This window comes from Sinohyriopsis cumingii, chromosome 15 (genome assembly GCF_028554795.1).
Source record: "Sinohyriopsis cumingii isolate HCF-2022 chromosome 15, ASM2855479v2, whole genome shotgun sequence".
Taxonomy (NCBI): domain Eukaryota; kingdom Metazoa; phylum Mollusca; class Bivalvia; order Unionida; family Unionidae; genus Sinohyriopsis; species Sinohyriopsis cumingii.
The window spans coordinates 93,150,006-93,177,555 of NC_142975.1; the positions used below are offsets into that span (position 1 = coordinate 93,150,006).

Genomic DNA, 27,550 nt, shown 5'->3' on the forward strand with positions numbered 1-27,550 from the left:
TTTCTTCAGATTTTTATGCTCTTCAATTTATGTTCCCTTAAATTGTGATTTCTAGAATAAATTTATGTGTGCAATGTATTAAAAACAATTACGAACTATGCACTACTTCAAAATATTTTTCCTAAGTAAATTTAGAGAGGGATTTTCATAATACTACATTTTACGTATAAATTAAATCAAAGTTATGTGCACATCTTTTCTAATTTTTCATGATTATTTCCACAATAACCTGACATAAAGTTCGTACCAGTATCGCCATTTTTTTTTTTGAGTAAACATCCATGTCTATAAAATGTAAACAATCTGAAAAGTTTAGTCTTGATTTTCTAGTTTTGTACTCAGGAGATTGATAAGTATTACCCATGGTTGCGGAAGAGAAAGCATGCAACTCATATTGCCCCCTCCCCTTTAAGTAGTGATGTATGCCACGTGTCCGTCTATCCACAGAGCACATAAAAGAAACGGCACCCACAGAGCACGTAAAAGAAATGTCCATCTATTCAATAAGTATCCTAGCTATTGTTGGAAATTGCTGCACGGAAGTGCAGGTTTATACTTTTTTTATCGTTCGCAATGGAGAGATCGTCAAGAGACGTAATTTCAAGATGCACTTACCGAACTGGGCTATATATCATTTACAGATACTATTTTGGAAAGCTCAAACGTGCTTATTTGAAATACGAAATCACGCACGTGATTTGTTCTGAGACAGGGAAGAAAATGACTCGATTGATATTCAAATTGAACGTAAAGCTTTAAACGGTCTCGAGATATCTCTACGCAAACAAAGCAGTATGCAGTCTTGTATTTTACATAATAACACATCTTCAAGTGAGAAATGAAAACATACCATTATGCAAAGTGAAGGTTCACAGTCCGATGATTGTGAATGTACTTAAAATCACGTCACTACACTATTTTGCGGTTCTGTTGAATATCATTGGAGGTATTTTGTATATATTTTACATATTCATTTGTACTCATTTTAGAATGAAATTAATATAAACACACCCTTAGAATAACATCAATCGTTTGCTTTAAAAAGGATCTAAATGCGTCCATTAGGTTTATATTTGTTGCTGTCAAATCATCCAATAGTTTTTAATTTACTGTCCGACAAGGAACTCAATTTTTTTTCCCATTTAGCATTCATAAATATTGTCCTATTTACATGTAATGTGAAACGTCGTCATTTTAAACCGATATATATATATATATATATATATATATATATATATATATATATATATATATATATATATATATATATATATATATATTGCAGTTGCACGAGAGAGAGAGAGAGAGAGCTTTTCCGCCATTAAGAATCAATATAGCAAGACTGGTTGCTGGTCTGTCCGAAAATTGTACCCCACGTTTGATGAAGAACTCTCGTATGGCGTCAAATCCACACACGACAATCGTTGGACTGGGTACCAAATACAATCTGTGGATGTCTCCATATTTCTTTTGTAGCCGTCTTAGGAATACTCTTAAATCTGGGACACTCTGCATATCCCTTACATTACTAACCAGACGGATCCAGGCTGGCCCAGGGGGCATTTTGCCATTAGGACGATGTCGAAAGAACAGAAATGCCAGAAAACTAACAACCAGTAATCCAAGAGAGGTGGAAAGTATACCAATCCCAAAGAGATCTGTATACATCTTGTAGGCTACTCCAAGATTATTCTTTGAAAGGAAAATTCGACAGGCTATTTTTAGCCACGTATTTAAGTTCAAATATCAGCGCAGTCTGCAAGTAACAACATATTGTTTCAATGACTTACACAATTACAAAACTGGATTCATTAGCTACTCGAGGGTACAATATGCGTCTGCTCCATTACGTAGGAATACACTGGCTTTATAAAGGTCAGTTATTGTTATTCACTCTCTCAAGGGCGTAATGACATTGGCCAAAAAGCGGAACGTAGTACTGCTGGAGGGTTAATATATTAATTTAGAATGTCGGTCGTGAGTACCAAGAAACTTTCTACAGCATTAACATAAACAGCGTTATGTATTTAGTTTTCGTAAGGTTCTTGTTGCTTACTAGTTCAAATGGACTTGAGTCTTTGACAAAAATAGGATAGGGTGATGTCGTATGAATGCTATATGATAAACTACAACAAATCATGCTTGCATTTAGCGTGGTGACACACCATTATTTACAATGAATCATGGATGTATTTTCCCCAACTCTGCCCTTTCTCAGATTTTACTAATTTTCAAACATATTTACAATACGGTTACTTCATGGCACCTCCTTTATAATAATTTTATAAATTTGACTTCTTTATGAGTGTTTCATAGAATGGTCTTTACTGCGTTTTTAATGCAAATTATCACGACATACAAAGGAACACACTTAAAGATGACGTGTCTGACTGTTCATGTCTGTCTGTCTGTCTGTCTCTCTCTCTCTCTATATATATATATACATAATAACGACATTTAGATCTATAAAAAGATTGGTATGGCTTATTTTGTTTGCAAAATGTATGTCACTAGTCAGGTAGCTATGAACTTGATTCTCGACTATGGTCCATTGCAAAATGCAAATATACATAACATATAACCGTGGAGAAAATCAAGAAACAATACAAATTAAATATGCATAACAATGTCGCCTGGTCAATAAGACATAATTATTCCGAAAGTGACATAAACCTGAATCGAGTTCTGGATTCGGGAAATAATTGGAATTGTATTTCCAACATTAATGTGATGGAAAAACGATTTTAAGGACAAAATAATGTTCCTCTCAAACAAATAGACCGATTCATAAAGGACAACTTGCCTCCCAGAAAAGCTTACCTGTTTATATGGGAGAATATTCTACCTATAAAAGAAAACGCTCGTAAAAGACGATTTTCTGTTGAAAACGTACACCTTTTTAAAAAAAATAAAATGATCCTTACAAGCAAAATAACCTATAAAGACAAGGGCTTTTCTGAAACGGATCCATCATCATAAATGAAAATATTCCTGCTAAAAGTAACCATGCACATTGTTCTCCTTGGTAAGGATTGGTCCATATACATCCTTTTTAAGGACATTGCTTTAAGTTGATTTTGGTAGTTTGCATATTTTAGTAGTGACAATATGATGGTTAGATGTGAAAGGTTAAAATAGTTCCTTACTTGTAAAAATATTTCTCTTTCCTCTGTCGTTCGCATTCTTCATTTCTGATCTTACGGCAGAACAATTAAGCAATCACGAAATCCTCCATATTTCCATCATCGAACATCGTCACCTGTTCGTTATTTCGTTCATTCACATAATATTTTACACTTGTATTTTTCGAGTAATGTTTCTGACTTCAAAGAAAGCTGCTGGAATGAATCTTAATATGGGCCAGAATATCTCGAGAGATCCAGCTATGACGAACTACAAAAATGAGCTGAAGCCATCCCTTATTGTTTTAGACCTGCTGGAGTGGCCACCAAAAACGAGATGTGAAGTAACATTTTCAACACTTGTTTCTAACGAGGCCATCATTTGAAAAGGCCATTGGTTTAATTTTCCTATTTTGGACAGAAATAACTTCACACTCGTAGAAATTATATCTTCGAGTGTTGACTTCCCGATTTCGAAATTCCGAAGAGTGACAACAATAAATTTGACTCCTCCACGTATCTCCCGAAACTGCATTGATACCTGTCAAATATCAAGAAATAACTGTTATTGTTATTTGTTTTAGAATGGAATAAATATATGCTTGAGTTTCTTTTATATAGACGACAGCCATGGTGAATGCGATGAAATATTTTGTCTTTCCAATTTCACTTACGACGTTTTAAGATAACAGAGACCCTTTGGTTTACTGTTCAAATTAACTGAACTTAAATTTCTTTTATAAGGATATACATTAAAGACCAGTTACATTGTTTTCTGCATACTTAGATCCAAAAGAGGTAACTGTCAAAATATAAAGGCGGAGTTGTCATCTCGATCAGATTTAAGTGCTATAGGCATTCGATATGTTCATTATCCTATACGACTATGTTCTTATGTATTTATTCATCTATTTATATCCATGTATAACGGCATTTAAATGTATAATTGTTTGGTCCAACACTTGCATGTCATCAAGTTGCAGCACTGAAATCGTGATTTGAAATTTTAATGTAGCTTTAAGAGTTTGTCAGTCATATTGCTACGATGTATGCAGTGTGGCAGTTTATAATGATGACCAGCAATGGGGCATCATGCCGCAGACATGTAACATGATGTCCCACCCAGTCACATTATCGTAAGGAAAATGTGACTGGGTGGGACATGATGCTACATGTATGTTTGCTTAACTAGGCCGATCAGTCCTGACACTAACCTCTTAATGCTGAGCGCCTCGCGATGCATCTGTTAGTAGCGTTTTTAGAAGTCGCACCTGAGGCGGACGCTCTAACCTTTATTCCACCGGAGCGGTCGCATCTTTGACCTAGTTTTGATACTTTTTTCAAATCCTTATCCAAACATGCCATACCCTGACAGAGATTTCTCGCTATGCCTAATGAAACATCGTTTTAATTCCATTTGTACCGTATATTGTAGGTTCTAACCGCGGCCATTTACGCCTAGTACGCCACTAAATAATTATGTGTGATTTCTTTTCCATTCTTGTATGAAAGCAGAATCTCTCTCACATATTAAAGATACTATAATAAAACATTGTATATTTTGTGTTAAACACCTGAATTTTCTCAGCATTCTTTGCTCGGAATTATTTAACCCCTATCAATACACGAGTCTTAATCGGCATTGTGCACAACATATAATGAACAATCTGTACTAGGTCTACGTACAGCAGCTTAGTCAACAGGCATGTTTCACGCGATGAAATGGATACACACGATTACATAATTATTTTGCTGTGACTTGTAACTGGGACAAAAATAACTTAACGCGTCTACTACAACCAACGACGTAATCAGTACACGACGATCACGGTGTCGTGTGCATGATGGACACATTGCAAAAATGATAAAGGTACACCGTAGGAACATGGATTTTTTATACATAAAAACAAGATGCATCCTCCCTATCCCTCTTTATACATAAGTGTGCAACCACGTCTAGCATGATATTTTGTAGTCTGTAACTTAATCATATACTATCCATACAACAACACGCTGTCCTACAGTTTGATATAGTATTGCGCATTTAAACGAGTCAATAGTAAGATAGACACGAAAACAAAATACATTTTGTAGCAAACAAATACCAAACATGTTCTAATTATTAAACTTCTTTCGAACTTTTTTGTACCAAAGATTGTCAAGAAAACTGACTTAAGGTGTCCCCTACACAATAGCACTCCGTCCCACTTTTTGATCGATAAGGCCTGCGCAATTCTGCGATGAACTGACCTACAATTTGGTCTATAAATTGCAATGTTATTTATGAGACAGTGTTGTAAGGCTGTTACAGACATTATTGTTCCTCCGAGTGAATCCATGTGTTCCTTCGATTATTATGGTGAATATTATTCAAACTACATATTGTGTATTGAACACTGCTGAGAGATTTCTAACTTAGATAATTATTTAAAATTCGTCTATCTAATTCGGCGAGTAGCTCTATCCACTAGTCTACCTTAGTTATACAATAACGTTGGAGTAGCCTTCGAGATGTATACAATTCTATTCGGACTTACACTTTCCACAATTCTTGGATTACTGATTGTTAGTTTGTTCGCAGTCCTATTCTTGAGACAGCACAATAGTGGCAAAGAGCTCCCTGGACCCGCATGGATCCCTATGGTGGGTAATGGACGGGAGCTGAAGAGTGACCCCGATATAAGAATATCACTAAGAAGGCTACAAAAGAAATATGGCGACATCTACAAATTGTACCTAGGACCCAGTCCAACGATTATCCTCTGTGGTTATGAGGCGATAAGAGAGGTTTTCATCAAGCGTGGGGTAGAATTTTCGGACAGACCAGCTGCCCATCTAGGGGGACTTATTCTTAATGGAGGAAAAGGTCACCCTTCTTTGTGTCTACGTCTCTTTTCGTCTTTTTCTCTCGCCCTCTGTACATTTTTTATTCGCCTTCTTTTCTTCGATTTGGTAGTCAATGTTCAATAACATTATCATAAAACTGCAGTAGCAGGATTTTACCTTTGTTTAGTCTGGAATCCATCACAGCTGCTGTATTTCACGTCCGTGTGGTTTTCAACCCACGGAAGTTGAATCTTTGAGCTAACAACCTTTGACCTATGTTTTAGATATGTCGTTTGTGTCGGCATACAGTGTTAGAAGAATTACGTTCTCACTCATGTTATTTTCATTGCTCATTTGCTTTTACTGCAAAATTATAAAATTACAAATTTGACAAACTATTGTCTTAAGGATCTTTGGTTTATGGTAGATAATTAACGTGTGAAGGTGCATGGAACTCAGAAACATATCATAGAATGGTGCCTTATGCCATGCATTTTCCATAGAAGGACTGTACGCATGTGATTTTGAGAGTTGCTATCTAATCTAAATATAAATGTGATACTGGTGATAGTGCATCTCTTAAGCAACACTGTACATAACCAAAGGTGTTTACTTGGGTTTCCATTATAATTAATCATTATACATAAAGATTGAGTTTCACACGATTCCTGATCTTAAATGAAAATAATGATATAAGTAAAATAGTATAAATCTGCTGATAGCTGTGACGAGCAACAAATAGTAAAGTATTTGACGGGATGAAGCCTGAAAACTATTGGACAGTTTGACAGCCTGGACGAATAACATATTGAAAACTATTGGAGGATTTGACAACCTTGACTAGTAACACAAAGATATGTTGCATGATTCAAAAACAAAATATAGATGTATTAGAAACGTTGTAATATTTATGGAGCCAAATCTTTAAGGATTTGTCTCATTTCACGAAAATAGAGCTTATGTGCATATTTCTAACACAAGAATAAATTAATCAATATTTAATCAATGAAGCTGAGAATAATGAAATGAAGTGACTTAAACTAAATTCGCACTTATCGGACTTAAGCAAAATAAAAAAAGTGGTTTCAGTTTTTCACGTGAAGATGTTTTGGAAAGAACTATTTTGATATTGCGTAGGGATATGTTTAATCCATTAGTGTAAGACATACATAACGCGTGTGTGTTTGTTTTACATTTAGTAGATGATACTCATATGTAATTTCCACGTATTGTCATCATCATCATCATCATCATCTTTATTTCCTTCCATGGAAGATTACATGATATAAGAATAAATCATCTGAATACAATCAATAAATATAAAAAAAAAAAAAAAAAAAAAAAAAAAATATTCTATATTGGAATACAAATTCTTACACAATATCAATCAACAAAGTGTTCGTCAACTCATAAGTTGCAAGTTTCAGTACCTTATTTACAGAAGATAGCTGCACACTGCATGACAAAGTATGCTGCATACAGGACGAATAGCTTGGAGTTTTCTTTGTCGATTACTCCTGATGGTAACCTTTTACCTAAAAGATATTGTAGTTGCAGCTCATCTTCTGCATTAAATAACGTAATGTGCAGGCTCAGGGGAAATTTATCAGTAAGGAAATCCCAGAAAGAATTTCGAAAGTTCGACATATAAGGACAACTAACACAACAATGAAGTATCAAGTCTGTATAAACATTCCCACATCTAATACACATATCAAGCTGTGTTTGTGGAACAGCAGCCCATAGTTTAGCTACATATGTAAATACCTTAGTGTGTTGTCTAGTTTTAGCCGACTGCCACACTGAGGCAGGTCGTAAGTATTCGTGTATCGAAGAGAATCTATCAAAATCTGCTTGATTAGACATACGAACTCTCCAGAGGCTATTTTCAAGACCAACAATTTTTGACCTTACAATTTCTTTCCAATTATGTTTATCTGGAATTTCAGAATAATGTAAATAATCAGTTAGATACCCGAGCAAGTCAAACTTCTTTGAGGTATAATATAAATTTGAAATTAACCCGCAGCTTGACATGCATCCGCTCAGAATGAAGTGAAATAACGCAACGTTAAACACACGTTTAGTATGTACATTGTTAGGCATCAAACACAATCTGTGTAAAAACATCAATTTTCTTCTATCAATTTCGGACTGCGCTGATGTCCATCCTAGCATTCCCAGGGCAATGTCTGATCTTGTATGTATTGGAAAACCTTGTAAATGTTTGGCAAAATACCTCAGAGTTTTATCCAATAAAGCGAGGTCACTTTTTGAAATGTTACACCATAATTCACTTCCATAAAACATTGAAGGGAAAATTACCTTTTTAATTACATTTGCAGCAACCAAAGGATTTAAACCATTCGGTTTAATGCCAATACCAAACAGACCGTGAAAAGATTTTTTCCCTTTCTTGCATGCATCGAGTATTGCGTCATGCGACGTCAGCTTTGAGTTAATCCGGTGACCCAGGTGTGTTGCCGAATCGGTGACCGGCAAACATGACGGGCCAATATACCATTTCATATTGATAAAATTCTTGTATTGGGGTCCGAAAATGATAATGTATGACTTTGTAACACTAAGCTCGAATCGCCACTTATTACTGTAGTCGTATGCTATATCTAACAGCTTTTGTAGATTGCTAGGATATATAGCCAAAAGTGAAATATCATCAGCTAGGGTTGGATTTCCCACAGCTAAGGATCCAATCTTTGCTCCAAATCCACTATTTTCTAACTGTAGCAGCAAGTCATTTATAAATATTGTGTACATCAAGGTTGACAAAACACCCCCTTGTCTCACTCCTTGGCCAATTGAGAACCAATCTGAAAATTACCCATTTACAAGAACTTTACTCTGTAAATTTGTATACATGTTAAAAAATATCAAAAGGGATTTACCCGTAATTCCCAACGTGAATAATTTAAAAAGCAGTCCTTCGTGCCACACGGTATCAAATGCCTTTTTTGTATCAAGAAAAGCAGCAAAAACCCGTGAACCCATGTTTACATTATATTGTACTGATTGCAACAGCACAAAACTCGCTGTTGTGCAGCCTAAACCTTTTTGGTAACCATGTTGTTGTGAACTGGGTATACTAGAATTAGTATCTTTGAGCCAAGTTACCAAACGTTCATGAATAATTTTCTCAAAGGTTTTGTAGATAACAGGCAGTAAAGTAACAGGCCTGTAACTTTCGAGGGAGTTCTTTGATTTTCTGTTACCTTTGTACAGTGGTATTACTAACCCTTTTTTGCAATCTACAGGTATGTAAGATTGATCAATCATCCGAGTAAATAAAATTGTCATACACTCGATGAGGTAGTCGCTGCCATAGATCAAATGTTCATTGCAAATTTGATCATGGCCCGATGCTTTTGATTTCTTTAGACCTTTAATGATTTCTCTTACTTCATTTAAACTGATACTGGTCTGTAAGGCCTCGATATGGCTTACTTCGTCCTGTAGACCCCGATTTAATTCTCTCTCTATAAATTCATAAAAGTTTCCGTCAAAACTATGGTTTAAATTCGGCGTGTGAATGTCCTCATAGTATCTAGCAAAGCCATTTGCGATGGAATCATCATCACGGACACAAACTCCATCAGTTGATAGTTCCTGACAAAAATTTGTATTGTTCCCTCTCTTAATGTTGATCATTTTCCAAAAGTGTCTTACATCGCATTCATGTGCTTTTTCAATTTCTTCATACACCTCCCCCATATATTTTTCCACAGCCAGTTTTTGAACGTTTCTAAAGTCTCTCTTCTTATCTTTATATTCTCTGTAAGAATTAAATTGACTACCCCTCGGTCTTCCCTCATTTATCCAAGTATACCTAGCATGTCTTTGAAGTTTATGTGCTTCTTTGAGTTCATTTGACCAATATGGTTTGGCATGATAATTGAATTTAGACTTTGGAAGCGCGATGTCGCTTGACTGCTGTATTGCATTAACAATGTGCTGGTAAAAGCTATCAACATTGTCCGAAATAGTATCTATATCTAAAGTTTTCAGGCGAAGGTCCAGCTCAGATTGATAGTTTTTCAAGATATCAGCGTTTAATTTATTCCAGGCTATGTTGTTTCTCTTCATAGACTGTCTGAAGTCTCTCCCACAGGTCACTGTACGAAGGGAAGTAAGGATAGGGAGGTGGTCAGATATCGCGTGCTCTTCGTGATCTGAAACAATGTGCACACTTCGTAATCTACCTATGCATTGATCCGACAGTACAAAATGATCAATCATCGTTCTTGCTGGGGTGAACGTATAGCGGGAACCAGTGCATATTATTAAATGTCCAGCACTCACTAGATTATTATATCGCAAGAACTCATGAAATACTCTATCTTTGTAATCTCTGAAAGTGGCTGGTTCAGCTACTGCATTGAAATCACCAGTAAAATACACATCCCCCAGCTGTGAGTACTGATCATAGAGATTTTGAATCAACTCAATTTGCGCTTTGTAACAATCTATGCCATATAATAGGGTCGGCATATATACACAAAAAATATATACATTTTGCATATCAGGAAATTTGAATTCTATGCCAACAACTCTGTCACTATTAACTTCATCTATAAAGTTAGCATATCTCATGAGAGAAGTTTTGCAGAAGATTGCAACTCCTCCTTTACCACATTTTATTAACATACAATTAGAGGAAATATCCTCTGCCTTAGCAGTGCATTTATAATCAGAACGAATAGTATCGCAAAATGGAAGTATGTGCTGTAATAGTTTATGTTCAGTTACGCAAGCTACGTCAACATTATATTTATCCAGCATTGCACTAAAGCTAAGAGCAGAGGACATAATTCCTCTAACATTCCAGGTCAGTATATTAAGATTCATATTAACTTGCAATATAGGCATATTAATACTTATGCATCGTGAAAGCAGGACTAAAATGACAAAGATGACAAAACACATTAACTTACGACAGAACATAATGGCAAATTTATGAACAATTAACTGTCACCCTAGTCACAGAATATCGCATCCTGCACCTTCATTTGCCTCCTGATCGCGATTGCTAAACCTGTCTCGCCAAGATTGATTCCCATACCACCTTCTTACATAAACACCTTTTGGCCATGTTACATCATTTTCAACAGTGTCGCAGTCTGAATTATATACAGTCAGCTTGGCCGATAGACAATTACGTCTACTGTGGATAAACTTTATGGATAACGGATCTATATCGTATTCTTTCAAGAATTTACCGAGGCCTTCAGCAGTAGATTTGACGCCAATGCCACCCACATAAAAGCGCCTTGTTCTACGTCTAACTATACCTTCAAATACAACATTCTCATTTTTGTCATCAACATCCTCATGTCCAACAATACTCTCTGAACCTATTTCTAAACCTGATTTACCAAATGATCTAGGTCTTTCTACCTGACCCCCAATAACGGTAGGTATCTTGCTAGGAGGGGTTTTCAAGTCTATACCTTTCACATTACTGTTGCTAGTAATCGGATGCCTAGCGTTCTCTATCCTGGTCGAAGTCGAAGTTAACAGTTTATTTTGATTCTGAATGGGTGTGCGTACAACATTTGTCACATCAGGATGAACACTGGCTTTATAAATCTGTGGGATATTTCCATCGAAGGGGGCGATATGTCTTCTAACGAAAGTCTGTGAAATTATATCCGAACTTTTTGAAACCAGAATTTGCAGAGCACTGACCCCACTCTTTTCCATAGTTGTTTGGGCCGTTACACCGGTTCGTGACTCCACTGCCGTTGTACCTGGTGTAGAGTCGTCAGCCTCAACCAACACGGGAGACAAACAGTTGGACACTGCAGTTCTGTTCTGAGATTCACTTGATAGGCGGCAGTGTGTATCGCAACCAGTTTTGTTAGAGTCGATCAAGACGGAAGATGAACAGTTAGACACATGAATCTTGTTCTGAGCAGCAACTGATGGAGAGCTATCACCACATCCATTGGGACTACATGATAGGTTACTTACAGCTGGACTATTCGTGCGAACGACATCCGCATAAGACATGGGTTTACTCAAAGATTTCATCAGCTTAACTCTAAGTTGCTCGGTGATGGTGTGGAGAGTTTCATTTTCTTTCATCAACACGCTTTGAGTAGTTTTCAGTGACGTAATCTCATTACGGAGCAGTTCTATTGTTTGAGATTGTGCCTGTACCTTATTGTTTACATCAGCACGGAATGCATTAAGGTCATTCATATTCACCAATGTGATTTGGGTTGCCTTCAGAGATATAATCTCTTCTCTGAGCGAAACGACAGTTTGTTGTAGATGACCGCAATCACTCTTGATTTCCGCTAGCGAGAGTCTTGCTGAATTAATCACTTGTTCTGCTTGCCCTGAGCTATGTTCATCGTCATGTTCACAATGTTCAGCTTGTACATTAGGGTTTGATTTCTTCTTGCTAAAAATAGAATCGATCTCGCAAGGATCCCCTTTTATAAATATAGCTAAAGAATAACAATCCCTTGCATATTTTATTAAACTACTTACACCATTTCTGTTTTTTCTAACAACCAAATATCCAGATGGACAGCCAGGAAAACCTCGTACTCTACTAAATAAAACTGACCTGTACCAGGTTACAATATCTTCACTGTCGTGTGAAACCTCTGGCAATTTCTCAATATACATGTCTCTGGGTAGATTATCTAGTTCCTGATCAAGTCTTCTAATATAGTCCTGATTGGGAACCTGAGATATGACATCTTGATATGTTGGGCTGTTACAACGGTGACTCGAATCTTGGGCATCTCTGTCAAAACATGTATTATCAACATTCTGTGTACTCGTGTACTGAGGTTGCGAGCATAGATCTGCCTTGTTTGCATTGTCAGGCTCATCACTCACCAAATCTGCGTCATAAAAAGCATTTAAACCACAATTCCCATGTACAGTACAATCACCTTCATTTTCTGTTTCCAGTTCAGTATATTTCTTCCTGGAGCGAGTCTCATAAACAGAATTATCCATGATTTGCACATAAGCACTGCAACGTCCATCTGAACAGTCCGCCATCTTCAATTAGTCTGTGTGTTTTCTCAGCGCAATGTTTTGAAAGCAGGAATAACGTCTGTTTTAAACAGTAAACAAGTCAAGCAAAATCAATCCTCTTCTTGGTATTATTTCTTTGCTCTTGTTTTCCTGTTCCTTTATTCTATTTTAATCGGTGATGGTGGTGGCCGCACTCAGTAGAACTTTTAAAATTATACACGAAGCCGGTTTTACACAGTAAACAAATCAAGCAAATTGAGAGATGTTTGTTTTACATTTAGTAGATGATACTCATATGTAATTTCCACGTATTGTCGCATACAGCACACACGTTATAAATGGGAATCAAAACCAAGAGGGTAAATATATGTTCTATACATCCAGAAATATCGGTATGGGTATGGGATGCTGGAATATGAACTGAACATTTATCGAGAACTAGATCAAAGTTGTAAGCTTAATGGGTATGTAATTAAGAAACACATGGGTATATGCCCTTAGATAAAACTGTATACATTGCAATAAAATATTCCACTTTATTGAAAAACTAACCACGCAAAATGGTCTTATATTTAATGTTTCAGAACCGTTCACACTCTTTTCTCGTTTCCTTATATACCTCTATTGAGGAGGGGTTACTGATAATGCTCAAATAGATCATTTGATATGAATGGGGTTTATTCCGGTCAGTATTAAAACTTAGTAAAGGTAAGATATGCCACACGAGTGTTAAACCAAACAATTATACAATTAAATGCCGGTATATTTAGATATATGAAGATGAATAAATAAATGTGAAAATTACTCGTACACTATATAATTAAAATATCGAAGTTATATACAGCCCACATGGAAACAAAAATGTTAATTATGTATAGCACTTAAATCCGGTCGAGATGACAACTCAACCTTCTATCCTGTTACAGTCATTTAATTTGGAATCGCAATGTGTAGAAAAAAATCTATCAAATCTCATAAGACTATCGAATATATAACCTTACTGAATTTCGCTAATTTCAGTTAATTTGAGAAGTAAACCGGCAGCTTCGTAAGCATAACTGTTACAGACGAAGTTTTTCACCTCATGAAACATGGTTGTTGTCTGTACAAAAGAAATTCAAACATCTGTTTATTCCATTTTTAAACAAATCACTATAACAGTTCTTTCTCGATTGTTTTAACAGGTATCACAGCCGTTTCGGGAGACACGTGGAGGAATCAAAGGAAATTTATTCTTGTGACTCTACGGAATTTTGGATTCGGGAAGTCAACACTCGAAGATAAAATTCACTCGGAAGTGAAGTTATTTCTATCTGAAATAGAAGGATTCAACCAAATGCCATTCCAAATGATGGCCCCTATTCAGACAAGTGTCGGAAATGTGATTTCGCATCTCGTTTTTGGTGGCCACTTCAGTCACGAAGATCCTAGGTTTGAAACAATGATGGATGGCTTCAATTCCTTTCTAAAGTTCGTCTCAGTTGGATCTCCGGTGATATTCTGGCCCATATTAAGATTCATTCCAGGGGATTTATTTGGAGTCAAAAACATTACTCGCAAAATGCAAGTGGTAAAACATTTTTTGGATGAACTCATTGAGGAACACGTGAAGAAATTCGATGATGGGAATATCGAGGATTTCGTTGATGCTTTTATATCAGAAATGAAGAAGGTGGACGACAGAGAAACGAGGAGCATTTTTACAAGTAAGGAAATATTTCAGCCTTATACATGTAACCATTTTATTGCCACTATCAGAACAAGAAAACTACCAAAATAAACATATAAGAAATGGCATAAAAAAGCAAAGGTGTCTGGACAAGACAATGTCCTTGATGAGCACGAGTCCTTTACAAGAAGAACTAATATTCTTCTTAATTTGCTTGATTTAGTAGTAACATTGTCATTTATGAGAATTAGTTCATTTGAAAAGAGGAATAGCCTTTTATGGATTAGTGTGTTTGTTACGATATATTTTATTCTTTATGCAAAAGGTGTACGTTTTCAACATAACATTGTATTTTATGAGCGAGAGTCCTTTATAGGAGTAATATTTTCGCGTATAAAGAGGTGTGCTTTTATATGAGAGACATTGTCCTTTATATATCGGCCTACTTGTATGAAAGGAACATTACTGTGTCCTTCGAATACGTTGTTCTATCACATTAACGTTAGTAGTATAAGTCCAACTACCTCCCGAATCCAGTCCTCGCAAAGACGAAAATTCATTTTTTTCTTTCCATAATATATTGACGAAAGGCAATAACTCTTACCCACTATCTGCCCCTGCTGCCTTCACGTGGCACTAGTTTTACGCTCTTTGTAATAAACAGAGATTCTTTCACTTGGACTCTCTAAACCGTCGTGATATTTATGTTAATTTGATTCCATCTATTGAGGCTTACAGTAATGTTTGACTTATTACGTCTGCTTCAAAAGGTAATATATATATATATATATATATATATATATATATATATATATATATATATATATATATATATATATATATATATATATATATATATATATATATATATATATATATATATATATATATATATATATATATATATATATATATATATATATATATATATATATATATATATATATATATATATATATATATATATATATATATATTGCAATTGACCTATGTAGAAAATCAAGTTCTTGATCACTCTGTGTGAAGAGATATATTTTGTATGCAACACAATCTCTACCTAATATAGACTGTACATTAAATATTCAGATCATTATTATTAAAGGTAAACATTTTTATTGTAATCTGTGTCTAGGAATTCATTTTGCAACTTAGAAATTCTTAAACCTGTTGACAACTTTGAATGTTTTAGAAATGAAACAGACCCAATTCCTGGCTCTATTATTGTGTCATAGCTTTATATATCAATATTGTTTGCTTGAAAAATTACTCATTTCTACCTTAACATACGAAGTAGAATCAGTCTTATTTTGTGTTCAGATTTTAATTTTGGGTGGTATTTTTTATTTACACTATTCACTGGAATTACAAAGTGCTGATAAACACTAAATCAATATTCTGGAATTAGAGTGAATTCAGTCATGTTCATTTTTGGATTACATTATTATGATACGCCAAAAACTGTCACCACATCACTACATTCCAGGTCATTGGCAGATTAGGACATTCAAGACTATTGGCACATCAACACATTCAATATTATACAATATTTGGAACTACACCGGCATTGAAGTGGAACTCTATACATTAAGACTTGTGATAACAGGTTTAGGACTGTTTGAGATTTAATTCACGATACTGTAAGTTCTTTCTAAATTTCAATTTTTATTGTAGGGAAATACTTTATTTTGTTGAATTTTCAAAATGTGTTGGTTTTCGCTCCTTTCCGTTTCTTAGATTAAGACAAGATACTCGTAGCAAGAAACGTATTGTTTTTTTCTTCCTATTTCGAGCATATTTAAATTAATTTGTTGTACCTACGTGGACGTAGTCTCTGCGTTATGTGACATATAAGTTTATGTCTTCATTGCAGTAGAAAAACGTGTTTATAGTTCGAGTTCACGAACACTATTTAACAGTTCTAGCATAGTGGGTGTCTCTGACATTGTTAACATAGTTAACTATTCATCTTTCTTTATTTTGTTTCTTCGTCATTTCAGAACCTTCGTTGACGAGAAAATTTTCTATGTGTAATGTATTCAAAGCCAGCGAAGCTTTACATGATTCTTGCGTCGCATGTGCAAACTGTTTATTGTAGGATATATTCGGCATGTGCGCCAATCTCTCAGAGAATACACTGTCGACAGTTCTAAGGCAAAATTCAAAGAATATGGATAAAGACAGAATGTCAAAGGCTGAGCGTACTGATGTATTTATCGTTGAAATTCATACTGTATGGGGTCCTGCCTGGCGAGCGGCGACGTTGACACCCTCCCCCAATGAAGATACGTCGAAAATTACCCACTGATACTGTTACATCTAGATGATCGAGGAAGCTGCCACTTCCCCTACACCATCTACACCTTCTTTTAAGCTACCAGAGGGTTATTATGTACAGAAGGCGACGTCAGAGTTGATTAGTTCTCAACCAATTTTTCCCTTTCTGTCTGACTTATTCTGTTTTATGCGAGGATTTAAGTACTCTGAGGAAGTTCCCACCAATTTCTAGGTGGTCCATCGTGCGTAAGTCCCACCACCCTGTATGTTCGAGCACGGCCTTGGGCCCAGTAAGTCAGGGAGCAGGGGATTATGAATGGTATGAATGAGCCGCGCCCTCTAGCATCACCTCCAGTTGATGACGTAACGGCTTCCGATCTTAACGTCTGGCCGTGAGCCCATACCGCTCAGTGATCGTATCGGTTCTGTTGTGTATCATCCTATGACATGGAAGTTTAGCTTTTCCGGCGATCGTATAGATAGATCCGTCGTCTCTCCTGTCATGACCACTCCCTTGGCAGTACAACTGCATATACTACCTTCCGTACGGGGAACTTCTGTTCCCAACGGTTCTGATCCGGCAACTGCATCCTACAGATACGGCAAGCGTTTGCTTCTGGTGTATCCTCTTGGACTGTACCGTTATTGCCTTAGAAATGATCGTCTACTCCTTTGGGTATGCATTATCGGGAATTAGATCTTGATTCCGACCAGGATGACCCTCATATTTCAGTGTTATGATAAACCTGATAGTTTACACTCAGATCACATCCTGGGTAGGACTAAATATAGATTGAATGTAGATAGAGAGGAACTTTATCGAATATTGTCAAAATGTCCACCATCTCACTCTGTTACAGTTCATAATAGCCATGAGAAAATCAGTCGCCCGCTTCATCTCCTGCAATCGTAAATCTAGGAACATGATGTCAATTTCACTCCCTCCCGTTCGGCTTAAACATACGTTATGTGACCTTTAAAAGGTTATTCAACTGCATCGCCTTCCTGTTCGGTGAGGCAGCATTTACTGTCACGGCGGCGTACTTGTATGACATCCTCCAGAAACATACTTTAGATTATATTCTAGTCAAAGAAAGAGCCAACCCGTTTACCTTTTACATCATCTTCGCTTTATTATTAGAATAAAAGGTCCGATTATGTTCCTCCTAAACGTTTCTCGATCTAATTGTTGTTGTTGTTATTGGGTTTAACGCCATTTTTCAGCATACGATAGGCTATACATGGCGGCAAGTATTAATGGTGGAGAGAAGAACCCGGGAAATTCCCGGAAAGATCCACCGACCCTCGAGAAGCTACTGGCAAGCTTTCTCACATACCTACATTGGCCGAATCCGAGACTCGAACCCACACAGACAGAGGTGAGATGGCAGTGATCCGTAACGAGAGCGCTTTAGACCACTCGGTCACTCGGGGCCCCTTCTCGATCTGGATATGTATTTTAGTACTCATTTCAATCTGGTACATTTTCCCAGCCTCGGGTGATCTGATACGTCAGTCTAGCAGAGCATATTTCCATCATGAAATTGGTTACAGGCAAGGAGTTTCTGAATCTCCTCGGATTATTTAATACAGCAACGGCTTTTTATCCGGCTCGGTTCCCTCTACATACGCGCTTTGCAGATGGTCTTACTCCCTCAGTGGCGCCCCTTTCGAATTGTTCCTCAATCATGCGGTTGTTTACCAGATTTGCTCGCTACGGGTGCCACCGATGATCGATATTTTTGCAAATAGGTGGAATCAATAACTGTCCAGCGTAGTTTCCCCAGTACCGGATCTCAAGGTTTTGTCTGTCGACGCTCGATTTTCACATTTGGGAGAGACTGGATCCACGATCTTCTCGATCTAGCGAAAGTTCTGCACAATAATATCCAGGCGATGCATAATCTTATCTAACAGCACCGGACCCACGTGTTTCATCCTTGCCCTTACTGTCTATTCCTTCGTGTTTAGACCTTTTCCGGAGAGCCTTGCAGCAAAATAAATTTAGTCCTCCAGCTTTAAAAAGAAGTACACTAGTTAGCCACCTGCCATAAAGGGGTAGGAACTGAAGTGCCATCGTTTTATGGACTGATGCAATGGCCAAAATATCGTCTCTTTGAGTTTCTCTGCCCCACAAGTAGCTGACTGCTTTTTGTTTGGCTGTTCGAGGGAAAAACATTTTCTTCTATAACTATTAAAGGCTACTGTTCTATCATTTCATATACATTCCATCATCGTGTTTGAGAGGTGTTGGTCATGCCTATGATCCCTTAGACTTGACCAATCATGACTTCCGCTGGCCTCAATCACTGACTTTGTTTATGAAGTGGAATCTTTCATGGTTACTAACTTGGCTGAATTACACAATTTCGAGCATTTCGGCATGACTTCGCTGAAGTTCCTCTCATACAAAACCGGTTTCCTTATAGAGCTAACATCTACATTCAGAGTCAATGTATCACATACCCTCTGTTGATCTAATATACGTTCAGTCTTAATCAGATACCACTGCAGTCTTTATGACGCAAATCGGTTTCGTAGCCAAGAACAGGTTGCCGTCAGTGTCCAATCAAATCATCATCATATTTTCTCTCTGTGGACCCACACATACGCTAAGATTATCTGAAGCTGACTAGTCCAGTTCGTGGATCTTGATGATGCCTACCCCTCAATACCTCTCATCGTGGATGAAGTGGGTTAAATGTACTGCTTATTTCAATGCGTTGTTACATATCACTCATTCATGTGCACATGAGGTTGTTGATGAATTTTTCAAGCATAAGTTTATTGGAATAAAAAGGGTTACTGGGGTACCTTGCCTTCTGGCTAAATTTACAGGTGCCCTTCTCTAGAATAAAATGATGTAGTTAGGTCGTCTTGTACGTTTATTCAGAGGTCAGGAAGACATTGCATTTAACGATGAGGATATGGCATTTGTTACATTATGTGGGACAATGGCAGTTTGAGGTTTGCGAATGACCCATAGGCTCACTCAGTGTGCTGCACTAGTTTGCTGAAACATTGTTCTATTGAAAGAAACATATACCCTCCTCAGCTCAGATTGCAAATTAAAATATTCAATTTGAATTAAATTTATTTCAAGGGAAAAACCTACTATACCGAAATATTATGTTATTCAATATGACAATCCGATTCACTTAGTGTCTTCAGACAAAATATATTAAAGTTGGTTTACGCAAAGAAAATAAGACCCTATTTGTGCATCTCATATTTTTTGTGTGTCGTTGATGCAAGCCAATTATTTACAAGCACTTATACACAAATATATTCTTATTGAAAAAAGTACACATGACACTTTGCTCACAAGAAATTTAAATTGAGACATATACATCGACATCGTTTATACGTATTTCTACGGTTAACATTTATATTTGTCTTATCCGATCCAAATCATCTCGATTTCGTAAATATTAAATGACCTTTCATGTAAACATCTAGGCGTCCTCCATTCTGCAGATGCTGCTTATGCTCATTTCCTTGACCTATGGGTGTTCTTACTTTCTAGACCCTTCATTTGATTATCTCCCACTCAGTTGCTCACCATGTATGTAAGGTGACTGGTGCCAAAAGTCCCTCCTCTAATTTGAAAATGGAAATATTGACTAGAACCCACGATCAAAAGTTAACATTTGTAATGCGAATCTTGAGAAAATGCTTTATCTCTATCGCCATTGTCCACTATCCTAAACATGCGTTCTGTTTGGAACTCTCGCACTATATAATATACTTCTTGTTGCATAATTGCTATCGAGATAAGAGAGAAAACAATATAGCATTCATACCCAACCCATGTTTCCGTTACCATCTGCAGACTAATGAATACATAATAATGCAAATGCACTTAAAATGTTTGGTTGTATCAATAATTCTTTCCCATAATGGTCATCTTCGGTGAAACTTAGTTCGGAATGTTTAACTCATTAATGATTTCAGTTTTATCGAGGGTTATTCAGCAGCCTGGTTTTACGTCTATATAAAATCATACTGATTAGGCCATAATGTCTGAAACGATCATTCTTTTCCTCGCTGAATAAATGTGGCACGGGCCCGATTTTCTTTGTTAAATAACATAGAGATGTTTCTTTTGTTCAGACAATGATGGTCCAACTCAAAAGACGTAGAAGTAGCTCCTTGAAATTGCCGTGAGTTCATTCAATGAAACTTTGGACTATATTATTGAGATAAAGCAGCTGTATTGGCACAATAGCACAAGATATTGGAGTTCATTCGGAATAATACTGGAACGCATTTAGAATACTTGATACTTTTAGACTTGCAATATAACTTTTAGGACAAATTCGAACTGTATTCACCATAATGTACGTTCTTTTTAATTTCTCATATAACGTCTTTGTATTCACTTTTCCTGTTAATTAGTTTAAGACCATAGGGTCACAACACTATGCTAGTGCGATCTGGAGTGTGCGAACGTACTGTGCGGTGATTGGTGTGGTCAAGTAACATACAATTCTGATTTCGTTGATGGGGTTGTAATCATTGAGACAAAAGCACGGTGCGTCATTGACAGTAATTTCATCTAAATACATCATCGGTGTCTTCATTATCTGCTTATATCAATACTCAAAACGTTCCCGTGTTGATGATGTCATTGGTGAACAACCGTTGACAAATCGATACGGTCTCACTAATAACGTCTGGTGCGTTGTTACCCAGGAAAGTTTTCAACCTATTCACAACGTCGTGTGGGTCACACGGTTCACCAAGGATTTATCATTTATTTTAATGCTTCTCTGGAAACATCTTTATTTCTTCTTGATGTCTTTGAAATTTTGTTTGGACGAAATAGGTATTGGGGTGCAGATTGTTTATGTTTTGGTATTGATGCAGAATATCTTTGCTGGGGTGCTACATGGCACTTTTGTTCTTGAGTTTCTGGTATAGAAGGTCTTTCTTCTTGGGGATTTTGGCGTATTTCAGGCCTTTGTTGTTCCTATGTGGGTATAGGTTTCTTAGTCCTCTTGCTAAGCGTTTTAACTCTATATTTCTGAAAATGTCCGCCTTTTGTTGATATTTCTTTTTTCTTGTAGCTGCTTCAGATTCTTTTATTCTTCGCATGACTACAGCTTTTTAGCTTGGAAAAATATTTACCTGTTTTTCGGTCCGTTGGTAGAACTGTGTCAGTGCAAGTTCTTCCGTTCCTCTGGGTTCAGGTTCAGTTTAAAAAAAAAAAACATTAATTTCCTGAATGACGGAAAATATTGTCTGAAAATTAGGGAGAAATGGGTCCACTACTGCTTTGGATAGGTGGCAGAAATGAGATCATTTATCCTGTAAAATGGTTTGCCATAAGTTCTTTCCATTATTGAACACCTCTATTACTGTCATTGTATTGAAATTCCATAGGTATTTTATGTAACTTTTTCCTGTCATTAGCCTTATCGTTTAATATTTCTACGAGCTCCCAAAATATCCACTTCGGGCATTCATCACTCATATGTTGAAAATGTATTTTCGTTGGCAGTTTAATCATCCATGATCGCCACTTGAAGGGTGGAAGAATAGCGGCATATTATTTTCATGGATCCATGCGTCAGCGTCTTCTTCATTAAAGAATGAATGCTTAGTTTTTGTTTCTGACTTGTACCGGCTGGTTGTCATTGTAAAATATTTGTACGTGTACCTTAAAAGTTATGTTCTACTCTTTCAAGAGTCCTTGGCAGGGATTCAAGAGTGTAGGCTGCCATGAAGAGCAGATCCAATTCTTCATCTATTTCGATAACTGCCGCAACTTTGTTCGCCTTTTCCGCCGTTTCATGTGTTGATTTAACTAGCGCTGCAAACGTTGGTTCAAAGCAAACTCTCCAATATTTCAATGTAGTTTGTCATGATTGTAACGTGTATAACATTATGGGTCTTTGCCTGGCGTTTGTCTGCAGCTTTATGTTTTCGCTCCCAATACTCTGTCATGATATGGCTGGCACGTTTTGACATTATATTTATGATGGTCATTTAAAATGGTTATGTACAAACCGAATCGATATTTTTCTGAAGTTCTGATCAAGTCGATGGTGAGGAAACTATACGGGTCCTGTGTGACTACCGCAAAGAGATCTTGAAACAATCTCATTTGGCGGGTGCACACATGCTCCATTGTGTATTTGCGAGGCCGTGCGAGTCAAACCTCGAAATAAAATTAGCGTGTTACATTTGTCTCTGGTCACCAAAGGCACGTGTGCGTATCGTTGTGTTACATAGATAAATATATAACGTCTGTGCTCTTGTGTCGGCCTCGGAGTGATATTATGCGTGGTTATCTTGCATTCATAAGTAGTTTCGATACGACTATGGAAATAAACTTCTTTCGTTTGGTGAGCTTTATTTTCGATCTGTGTATGGCAATGTGGCTACCATCGAATACCTTCCGGGACTCGAATGTCGTTCGATAATATCCATGTTCTGTTTATCTTATACGTTGTTCCGAACAATTCTGATCTGTTGAAAGATGTTCTCTTATGTTATTCCAAACAAGGCATTGTATTTGCGTTAATAAAATGTTCTTTTCCAATTATTCCGTTACCGGTGTACACAGGTGCATATTCATTGGTATGTAGGGCGCCAATCATGGGGTTAGAAAAAGGTAACACTCGGTGGAATTGTCATATTGACATACACAATCGCAGATATATTTGGATTTTTAGTACGTGTACTACATAGCCACTGTTAGTTCTCTGGAACATAACGAATTTGATGATTTTCGTAAACCTGCGTCAGGTATCATTTATAATTCCGTACTTACACAAGAATATTTTGTGGATTATTTGTCAGCCTTTTGTTTGAAAAATCCTTGACAACTATGATGATCTATAATTGAAAGCAGATGTGTTTGGGCAATCTGGGTTACGGCCATTTGCGAGTACAGGTATTAAACCGCTCACATCTTTCGTCACCGGAATTGGTTTGTCTTGGGTTTTTGAGGGAGTAGAACATACATTTTCAGATACACATACAAATATATTTTGGTAAATGCATTAAAAAACCTCTAACTGGACGCACGTTTTATTCAACAACGCGTCCCAAGCCGAACCAATTCCGGTGAAGAAAGATGTGAGCGTTTAATGCTTGTACTCTCGAATGGCCATATCCCAGTTCTCCTCAAATACATCTGCTTTTATACAGCGTTTCTGGGGCCAGTGGGTAATTATTGTGGCTGCTCAGAATATGTTCAAAGATATTAACGGTCAATATAAATGATTCATCCGATGTCTCTGTTTTCATTAAACTCTCATATGCATTGTTCACTTGCACTAATGATCGTTCCATTTAAGTTCACCAACCGGCATGGTATGCATTATCGCCTACAAGTTGAATGTTTCAAGTAGATGACGGAATCGTATGGGACAGCGGGATCGTGTCCGTGCACTAGTGGATTGTTGGAATCAGCGTATGGGTGGCTAGCCATCAAAATCCCACCACAGAATCCACGTTTCACAAACATAATTTTGTAAATGCATTGAAAAACTTCAGCTGGACGCACGTTGTATTCAACAGTGCGTACCACGGGCAAGCCAATTTTGGTGAAAAAAGATGTGAGCTGTTTAATGCTAGCGATCGCGGATGACCGTGCCCCAGATGTCCTCAGATACATCCGTTTTCAAATATAGATCATGATAGTTGCCAAGGGTTTTACAAACAAAAGGCTGCATTGTATGAGTTTACAATGTCTTTTGCGGACATACTTCAGGAGACAACCACGAAAGGATTGCCTATGTGGGTGTTAACAGGGTTTAAGCAGACTTGTACATCCACGCATGTATTCGTACGGACACTCCTTGCTCTTCTTCCCACTAATGACAGCCAACCATTCAACTGTATGGACCTTTATGGACCCACAGATTGAGGCCAAACTATCAGGGTTCCTTGAATCCATAAAAGCCTGGGGGAGGTGGCACCATCTCCTTTCCCAGGAACAACTAGCAGGCTGCGGTGCAGTCAGAAAAAAGTGGCACATGCACAATTGTGCGAACGCTACTATAATTAAACTCAACAACAACAAGGTGAATTACTTGAATGATCGATCGTAAGCATCACTGATTTGGCGTGTAATCTTTAAACGGTCATTGCTAAGGTTGCTAAATTTCGAAATAATATATGCAGTAAGTGAATCAGTGACAATAACAGCTGAATACTGGGAAGACGTTCTCGATCATTACCAACCACATGTGTTTTTACGGCCTGTAAATCCAACTTGGGAATCTTAATATTATAATGTGATGCTATTACATGTAGTTGCTTCACCGTTAAGTGAGGCGCTTCTGCAGAAAGTCAGAAAATTAAAAGTATATCAGCTTTTCTCATTCTACTTTTTATTTTGTATTTCCCGGTCTCGCCCGAGCTGATTTAGTTGATTTCGTCGTTTATTGCTACAATCATAAATTCGGTGAGTCTTCGTCTGCAGGCAATAATACTTGCGGGCAGATGTTTCTGGTAAGGACAGCTGAATATGCCGCTATTCTCAGTTACCAACTTTAAGACATAATCTAGAATCAAATTCAACACACAACGCCAGCAAAATCACACTCGTTTGCGTGAATACCATGTAGAGTAAGTTATTTATTTATTGTAATCTGAAATAATAGGCTAAAGGCATGCAAATAAATAGTCGCGAAGTCTGAATAATAAGTTGCAAGTATATATGCAACATTTTGTTAAATTTGTCTTAAAACAATGTCGACCCAATTAAGCTCAATAATAGTTACCTGGCTAAAACCTTAACTGGTGTGTGTAATAAATCGCCTCTAATAGTGGTCGGCTTGTTTACCACGCGAACTTTGATATAAATCATGACAGTGTTTAGTGGATAGTCGACGCATATGTATTTGTATCTATACTCGCTTCATACTTGCTTATTACGAGTGCCAGAACCTGTCACGTCAACGTTGGTTATGTCACATTTCAGAAACGTGTATATAATAACCATTTGTTTGGTTACTTATCACCGTTGAAGTTTTCTAATCTTCACAATTAACCTCTGATAGTTGTGCCTTATAATAACTATGATTGGAGGACATGAGTAGTCATGTGATGTAAGTACAACGTCATGAATTTGATGTAACACGCTTTGACATTAATTACCAACAAATGTGTATCACGATGCATTCAATGTTATATTTTTGTCTTTCAGGGGATTACTTAGCAGGTATAGTAATGGATCTTTTTATTGCGGGAACGGAGACTACATCAACCACAGTCACATGGGCTTCATTCTACTTGGCAACAAGACCTGATATACAAAAACGGATCTTTGAAGAAATTAAAGAAAATGTTGGGACTGAGAGACTCCCATCGATGCAGGATAAGCAGAGCCTGGTTTATACCGAGGCATTCATAATGGAAGTCTTAAGAATGTCCACCATCGTCATTTTAAGCATAGCACATGCTCCAGTGACAGACGTTTGCATTCGTGGTTACAACATTCCCAAAGGCATGCGAATTTTACCAGACATCCACTCTGTTCTGTCTGATCCTAGAATTTGGGGTGATCCTGAGAACTTCAGACCGGAGAGGTTCGTCAGTGAGGAGGGAAGATTGTTGAGACCGAACGAATTCATACCGTTCTTCACTGGTAAGGATTGACTGAAAATTTGTATTTCCAAATTCCGAATCATTTCCTTTCTTCTTCCCAAACGATGCATTTAAGCATGAAATCACATACATTAAATTTTCCACAAAAATGAACGGTAATGATGTTAGAGACAAAATTAATCAGTTCTCCTTTGCAAATCAGCAAACGATCCAACATTAATATTGTTTGATCGAAATGAATGCTATTTTAGGATAAACTTTGTATATGTATTTCAATGTCGGACATCTGTTTAACGCTAGTTAGGTACAAAAAAGGACTAAATAACAACTTGCTAAAAAAAATTACTAGCTTAAACAGCAACCTTGCTTGGATGTCAAATTTGTCTACAACACGGTGGGTTCGATTTTGGGAACACAATAATTTTAATAGTTTAGGATACACACGCACACACACACACACACACATGTATATATAATGTGTGTGTGTGTGAGTGAGAGAGAGAGAGAAAGAGAAAGAGAGAGAGAGTCTCTGTCCATTTACTGCAAACAACGCCGATTTAATGCTCTAATCGCATTGATGCATCGCCCGTTTAAATCCCAAGACCGTTTCAAATTATGAATTCAGATAAATATTTAATGTCTGACCAACCGCCTTATTGAGCCTTTCTAAAATTTCAGGGAGAAGGAACTGTCTCGGTGAGTCCTTGGCACAAATGGAGCTGTTTCTTTTCATCAGTGCTCTTGTCCAGAGATTTGAGCTGATGCCACAGAAACACGCGAAACTGGATATTAAAGATGTGGATGGAATCTTCGGCGCTACTCATTCACCTAAACCTTTCTACATTCGGGCTATTCCGAGAGATGATGAAGCATGATTCGGAACTTTTTATGGAATTATGACACACTTAACTGTCTGCATGTTGTATAGCATATTAGGTTTTACGTATCATGATATACATATTTATTAACGTTCGTTGTTCCATGTTTGGGTGTGTGTGTGTCCATTCTTCCGGCTAAACATTTTTGAGATGAGAAATAGGTTTGCATTATACACAACGTTTTAATAAACATTTCAAACACG

At 37.1% G+C, this 27,550-nt stretch overlaps 1 protein-coding gene across 1 annotated transcript; it reads left to right on the forward strand.

The window, feature by feature from the left end:
* Positions 1-5,421: 5,421 nt before the first annotated feature.
* On the forward strand, positions 5,422-27,550 carry LOC149782323 (cytochrome P450 2H2-like). Its single transcript, XM_089934864.1, has 4 exons — positions 5,422-5,988; positions 14,147-14,668; positions 26,069-26,509; positions 27,148-27,550. The coding sequence occupies exons 1-4, from the start codon at positions 5,634-5,636 to the stop codon at positions 27,342-27,344; spliced, it is 1,515 nt and encodes a 504-aa protein (XP_089790990.1). The 5' UTR covers positions 5,422-5,633; the 3' UTR covers positions 27,345-27,550.

What these genes read in the sequence shown, in the direction of transcription:
- LOC149782323 (XM_089934864.1), top strand. Translation starts at nt 5,634, where the DNA reads ATGTATACAATTCTATTCGGACTTACACTTTCCACAATTCTTGGATTA. An exon ending in TATTCTTAATGGAGGAAAAG is followed by an intron (nt 5,989 to 14,146) that starts GTCACCCTTCTT and finishes TTGTTTTAACAG; the next exon opens with GTATCACAGCCGTTTCGGGA. An exon ending in AACGAGGAGCATTTTTACAA is followed by an intron (nt 14,669 to 26,068) that starts GTAAGGAAATAT and finishes TTTGTCTTTCAG; the next exon opens with GGGATTACTTAGCAGGTATA.